The sequence below is a fragment of the Mizuhopecten yessoensis genome, unplaced genomic scaffold (assembly GCF_002113885.1).
Source record: "Mizuhopecten yessoensis strain PY_sf001 unplaced genomic scaffold, ASM211388v2 scaffold3279, whole genome shotgun sequence".
Classification (NCBI taxonomy): Eukaryota; Metazoa; Mollusca; class Bivalvia; order Pectinida; family Pectinidae; genus Mizuhopecten; species Mizuhopecten yessoensis.
The window spans coordinates 61,982-69,337 of record NW_018404965.1 but is presented as its reverse complement, the minus strand read 5'-3'; the positions used below and the strand labels follow the sequence as shown (position 1 = coordinate 69,337).

The following is a 7,356-nucleotide window of genomic DNA, read 5'->3' as shown; positions in this document are numbered from 1 at the left end:
TCCCCCCGGTCCCCCACCTATGCCTCCTAAACCTCCAATGCCTCCTGGTCCCCCCGGACCAAGGCCACCACCCCCAGGCCCATATCCCCCAACAAGGCCGTTTCCAACTTCAGATCCCTACCCAACAAACGATCCATATCCAACGGGCGATCCCTACCCAACAAACGATCCATATCCAAGTCCTAATCCCTACCCCACGGCTGATCCTTATTCTCCTGATTACAAGCCCAGCTCTGGTCGTAAAATCCCGCACCCTCCCTATCCAGGCCCCCCTGGATCCAGGCCTAATTATCGGTCACGGAACAGGCGAGGCGCGCCTCAGAAATACGAGGCACCAATCAGCACAGCTCGTTTAAACAAAATGAAAGTTGAAGACAAAGAGGAGGAAGAAGAGGAAGTAGAAGAAGAAGAGGAGGAGGAGGAAAACCCCATGGACTTTAGCATGATGTCAAAATTGATGGATCTTTCTGGCATAGGAATGTTTATGCCACAGTATAATGAAGCACAGCAAATTCAGCCTAAAAGTAACCGATTTCTATCGAGAATTAAAGAATTTTCTGACGATCGCAAGGTCGATTCTTTTTAAATTATATTAGCCAATCGTCATAACCGTAGAATGATCCTTCATTTATATAAGTATTCAAATATATTAATTGATTTCTCTATTAGCCGGTTTTCCGATATATCTTTCAAATGATTTTGGTAAAGAAAAGTGTTATCATACTTTTTAACAAAACTGTTAAATATGCAGACATCACATGATTATACACGGAATCATTCGATTTTACAACGAACACCAGACTCATCTGATAATAAGAATTGGCTAGCATTTTGCTGTTTGTTTTCCTCATGTGAAAGTGTTTTCAAAAATAGCAATGAGTGCCAGCTGTATTTGTTCAGCAATTGGCGATGATATGCATTTCATTTTATGAAAGTGTCAGGTTACGATTTTAATTAAAACCACAGACTCAGTACCAGGTTAAGATTCTGATTCAAACCAAAGCCTCAGTACTTAGTTAAGATTCTTATTAAACCACAGACTCAGTACCAGGTTAAGATTCTAATTAAAACCACAGGCTCAGTACCAGTATAAAATTCCAAAACACAGGCACAGAATCAGGCTAAGATTCAAATTAAAATCACAGGCTCAGTACCAAGTTAGGATTCTAATCCAAACCACAGGCTCAGTACCAGGTTAAGATTATAATTAAAACCACAGGCTCATCACCAGGTTAAGATTCTGATTAAAACCACAGATTCAGTACCAGGTTAAGATTCTATTTAAAACCACAGATTCAGTACCAGGTTAAGATTCTATTTAAAACCACAGGCTCAGTACCAGCTTAAGATTCTAATTACACCACTGACTCAATACCAGGTTAAGATTCTAATTAAAACCACATGCTCAGTACCAAGTTAAGGATCTAATCAAACCACAGGCTCAGTACCAGGTTAAGATTCTAATAAAACCACAGACTCGGTACCAGAGTAAAATTATCTCTCCATATAGAGCTGAACCAACTTTGCCTCGATTGGAAGCACCACAAGATCTGAATTGATAATTATAAAATAGCGCATTTTTCTGAAGACACTGTACTAATGATAATAAAATAGGAAGCAAAAAAGATTTATTTTCAATCCACAAAAAAACATGATTATTATATTTCAATCCTTGGTATCAAAATAACGAGTTGTTCACACGCGGAAACAAACGGAAATTCACAGCTTTACACGTAAACATTCGGAAGTAATATAGGGAATCACACGATTCAAGATTCTTGTCGTTTCATGAAAGAAAGAAAAAAAGAAAAAAAGCTATATTTTATTTGGATGCATTTTGATAAGTCTCGTTAAACTTACATCGTCCATAGAGCGTTTTAAAGGGTTCTACGATAAATTGGGGAGACATACAAAATAACTTAAAACAAATTAAGGAAATATTAAAATATGTTGTTGATACACGAATAAATAAATAAATTGTTTGGCAAAATGTCGAGTTTTAACTGCATATAAAAAGAGAAATATTTCAATGATACATAGATTGGCTTTTTACAATAGAACTTAACATATGTTTCTAGGAAATTGAATTGCTCACATGGGTCATTGAAACCAATAAACAGAAATTTCGGAGCTAGATAGAGAAAACATTGTTGATGAACATATCAAAGGGATGCGGTAAAATATGGGCTTCCTTGTGTATTCTTTCAAAAGAAATCATTAAAATATTATATTCTCTGCCATCGTTTTGTTATCTTTTAATTTCAAATATTGTTTAATTTTTCCTTTCAGTGATGTCCTTTGCTATGCTTTATGTACATTGTTATCAGGATACAAACACCAAAATATATAAGAAATATCCAGTGATACGCCGGAATAATACACATGTACCATATTCAGGGTGTTTTTTGCTGCAGTATTACTTGCCTTTTTCTGCCCTTTTTATTTTAAGGTATTTTCAAGTAGTAAAACACAAACCTAAACACGATATTTGATTTAAAAGGCGAAATCCTCCTTTAATGTAAGATGTACACCCTCAGAACATGGCGGGCAGGCTTACCAAAAATTCCTACATATACAGGGAACCTTTTGCTGCAGTATGACTTGCCTTTTTCTGCCCTATTTAGATATATTCGATGCAACCCAGAACAAAAAATTGAAATATTTTCGGAGGAACTTTTACACAACTGCCGTCGTTGTGAGATCTGTGAAAACTACGAGTGTGGATTTGACATGTCTTAAATATAGATCGTTTGTAATTCCTGTGCTACATCGGATGTTTCTTCCTGCATTTGCTGTGGTCGACGTGTAAACATACACCCTGTCCAGTAGGCTCACTTTGCCTTGAAGTGATATACACAGGTCCAAGGTCATGAAGCAGCTACGAGGATTTTTGAATGCTTAGTTCGACCTCAGATAAAAAAGAACCTTTAAGATTATCCCACACCGCAAAAGAATTTACAGCTATTACTAATTTTTGTTTACTTTTTTGAATAAAGGACTCCCTCCTTACAATGTGGTAGTTTTAAAATTGTTGTATATTCCGTCTTTTCGTATTGCAAAGTTATCTGCTCCTGATAGCAGGTATTGATTGTTACGTCATTTGTTTGTGAGAGTAACGTCATCATTTTTTGAGAAAACGACGTTATTTTCTCACACAAACTAATGACGTAACAATCAATACCTGCTCACAAGAGGAAATAACTCTGCAATACGAAAATGTTCACAAAACTATAATTCGAACTCGAAATCGATAAAACGGGGGCAAAATATGAACCAGGTTCAGATTGACATGGAGACCCTTGAAAAGAACAAGCGGAATTGGACAAGGTGTTCCGGTAGGATAAGCGGGTTCTGCTTACCCTCCCTACTAAATTAGATTATCTACGCATACAAAAAGGTACTCAACATCCGATTCATCAACTCAATAATCGTTTTGCTTTTTTGTCTGAAAAAGCTATTCAACAAGAACTATAAAGGAGCCTGGTAAATTATACTACAGACCCAATAAAATATCAGAAGAGGACAAGACAAATCCTTTGAGTTGAACATGTCAGCCCATTGGAACACGTGGCATTCCATTAACAAAGAGAACTGATATTTGGCAATATGTATACAGGAAAACAGTACGGTTTTATTTTGGAACGCAGAAATAAGAAATCAATTCATGTGCAATGACGCATATAAGGAATGACGATTTCATGGTTGATGGAGAAATGCGGCAGAGAATGTCTGTTTGAGATTTCCTCAAAAAGACTCGCCGAGACCCACCACTTATTTTGTAGAAGTAACGTCAAATCATTAGGTCAGTCCCGTTTCATAAACAAATCTGATCCAACCTGTGGTCTCGTTTCGAAGGTGATATTTGAAAGCGGCCATTTTTTTTTTGTTCTGTTGTCTTTTTGGTATTCTCCAGCTAATACTTCAGAATAGTAGGGTCATTTGTTCAGTTACTTAACTATCTAGGTTATAATACCCAGGTGTTTTAATTTATTTATTAATAAAAAAAAAAGTTTCTCATTACTGCATGTTTGTAGCTTTATTGTGGTGAAAAAGAAGCGGTATTTCACATCTGATGTCATTTTACTTGGATAACAAAAGCACTGAACAATTAACACAATCGATCAGTGATTTGACTTTGTTCCACTGGATTTTGGATAGAGTTATTCCCCTGTTTCCGGGTTTAAATGGTTTTTCTTCCGAGAAGTCCCGAATGTCAACAACAGCTTCCTTGTTCGTTCGGAAAATACTTATTCTTCGTTTCCATGACAGTGAAAACACCACTTGACCTAAAAATTGAATAAAAGACGCTAAATTATTTTATCATAATTGTACAAAAATTTCCAAAATACTAATAAATTATTTTTACTGCGCCGCAAGTTTAAGATGGAAGCGCGTCTTATTGCTTAACAACAGTGGGCAGGTAAAATAATCGTTACAGTATATATCACTAGAAGATTGACTGATGTCAAACGGCCGATTTGGAATTCAGTCAATGAATTAAATGTTATATATGCTATTCCCCATAACATGTAAACAAAGCAAAATTACCATAAAAATGAAGATTTTGTGTTAATTTGTATGTGTAATTATTTGATTTGGATTAAATTAATTAATTAATAAGTTAATTTCATGAGACATGTTGATACAAATATTGATAACACTCACATACATGGTTTAAGAAAAACTTTATAACTCTTATCAAAAGCATGTATTTCATTCTTTCATAGGACAATAACATTTGCTTTTGTATAGTGTTGTAAAGGGGAGATAAATTCAGCTGTATTGTAAAGTTCGACATGGGAGATAACCTCAGCTGTACTACTTGGTAACATTTATGCAGGGGAGATAACCTCAGTTGCTGTAAAGTGTTCGGACGTAAAGCTTACCTCGACGTTATTGCAGTGTTAGTAACGGGACATGACCTCAGCTTTGTCATTGTATCAGCCGTTGCGCAGTGTTACAAGATGTAGTAAGGGGGCAAAACCTGAGCTCTTTTGCACAGTAAGGGGGAGACGAGCGGTATGGTGGATATATCGTCAGCTATTGTGTGGTATTAGCATTAACTTGATGATTTTGGCACTTACCTTCTTCATCATCGTCATCGCTGTCTTTTTCATCAGTGTTTCCTTTCGCTTTCTTTTTTGTCGGCTTGTCTCCTATCGCTTTAAGTGCACTGTCTATTCCAAATCTTTTTCGACAAACTTTGTTCCATTGCTTTGCCGTCAAACAGATTCCTACTTTTGTCGCCTTTGCTACCGCAGCACCTGAAGGTTTGAAATATTCCCGAATGCTTACATACACATCAAGATTATGTCTGAACACGTGTATGCAAATTAAGTTAGTTAAATCAAACGTATTGTCGTCTAGTTCGTAGTCCCCACCATCAGCACTGACCTCATGGTCTCCACTGGCGACCAATCCATTATGGCGATGGTTTCGTTTGAATTTCTCTGGTGGCTTACAGGCCTCTTGTTCAAGTCTCAGTTTGTCATGCGATAACATACTTTCAAACCCGTGGAACAGCTCCACAAGTGTCAAACGGTCAAGGTTTGTCCCTCGTCCATGATGTTTATAAGGACACTTCTCCCAAAAACACGGAGGGTGATACCAGTCTGAGACTTGACCTCGGAGGTTGCCTATTCTGAGACAACCCGTGTCGATATTTCTCTGACAGGCTATACATGCACACTTGTCATTGGTATAACTACACACAAAAGGATGTGGCGCGTGCACCTGTGCCATATTAAACTATTTTTTTTATCAGGATACAGCCCAGTATGTATACATGAAATGCTTGTTTATGAGCGTCCTTTATCGTAAGTTAGTGCTAATCACCTGTTCATTTTTGTTCAGACTGGTCTGATTTAAACATTATCCGTATTTATGAATTTCTATATTTAGAAAATATGAATAATTTGTTATTACTCAAGCGATGTCTTTATTTCATGCTTCATTGCTGTGGGTTTCTTACTTTAGGTTCATTTTTTAATTTTAAACGTATTTTGTAACGGTTTATTTTAGTCGAATGTTAGAGGGAACAGAAACATTTTCTTTATCTTAATTGCATATAATTTAAATCTGACTGATAGCCTGGTAGAAGGGTATTCTTATCCAAGTGCTATTTGAACTGAAACTTTTTCCCCGTGTATTCGTGATTGGTTTGCATGTATTTCCTGAATGAACGACAGTTGTCGTTCCATTAGAACTTCATCTGTCAAGCTGAGTAATGTTAAAATATGACGTATGCTTATACTTCAAACAAGCCCTGTTGAAAACAAAAGTTATTATTGATATCAAAGTTCTACTTTCTACACAAACAATGTAAGTATTAACAGGTAAAACTTTGATATTACATATTTCCAAACGAATGAATCTTATTGAAGACAAAGTTATTATTGTATAAAATATAGTAATAATAAACTTTATGGAAACTAACACTGGTTGATAAGAGTGACTTTTATGTTTAATGTTTGAGTTGTGTCTTATGACTTTCTACTTGACGGTTCGAGGCCTACTTCCGCAGGTTTTTCTTCCGGTTACACCGGTGGTCCTATCACTAAAACCTGAATCGTCCTTAAATGACCATAGCTGTCAATCATACACGCCAAATTCTTTAATTGACAGATGATAGTGGCATAAATTGTATTTTGATAAATTCACATCCCATAAGAGCAGTCGTTTAGCCGTTGGAACATAGTACAGAAACACCTTTTCTTTGCTGAAATCCGGTCACAATACTTAAATCCCACAAAGGAATTTTTCCCAGAGGATAGCTGTTATTCTTCTTTCAGCGTTATCTCTTGATTCAACACCTAAAAATTAACAAGTACAAATAAGTCTTTGCTATTTAAGCGTGGACAATGTATTCGTTCTGGAAATTGAATAAAAGAATCCAAAAAGTATACATATTTACAATATAACTAGTACATGTCATATGTATGAACAGAATATCAATGATATCTAAATTTAAACGTTTAATAAAACACAATATCAACCAAGAATATCAACACCATGTACATATTATATATTGACACATTATAAACAATACCAACACCATGTAAATATTATATATTGACACATTATAAACAATATCAACACTATGTTAATATCGTTTATAATACAGGAATAGACAATATAATAATTACAGGTGATTTTAATGCAAATAATATTGTTACCAATCCGCCATTTTAATATTTAGATAACACTAACCGTCTGTATAATATGAAACAGCTGATCAAGGAACCCACGTATTACACTGAAAAGTCTGCATCTCTCTTAGACGTCATTATATCAAGTAATGACAATATCTTTACTCGCACTGATATAGGAGAGCATTTTCTAGCACAAAATATGCGA

The 7,356-nt window shown here is 35.8% G+C and overlaps 2 protein-coding genes across 2 annotated transcripts in view; one reads left to right on the top strand and one right to left on the bottom strand.

Moving 5' to 3' along the window:
• LOC110447287 (serine-rich adhesin for platelets-like) overlaps positions 1-586 on the top strand; it is a 27,244-nt gene extending 26,658 nt beyond the window's left edge. Inside the window, exon 13 of the mRNA XM_021492866.1 lies at positions 114-586. Within this exon, the coding sequence (XP_021348541.1) occupies positions 114-586 (473 nt within the window). The remainder of the gene's footprint in view (positions 1-113) is intronic.
• A 2,984-nt stretch (positions 587-3,570) lies between these two features.
• LOC110447284 lies at positions 3,571-6,305 on the bottom strand. Its single transcript, XM_021492863.1, has 2 exons — positions 5,085-6,305; positions 3,571-4,286 (listed from the first exon to the last, which is right to left on the bottom strand). Exons 1-2 carry the CDS (start codon positions 5,740-5,742, stop codon positions 4,081-4,083), a joined length of 864 nt encoding a protein of 287 aa, XP_021348538.1. The 5' UTR covers positions 5,743-6,305; the 3' UTR covers positions 3,571-4,080.
• Between the last annotated feature and the right edge of the window lie 1,051 nt (positions 6,306-7,356).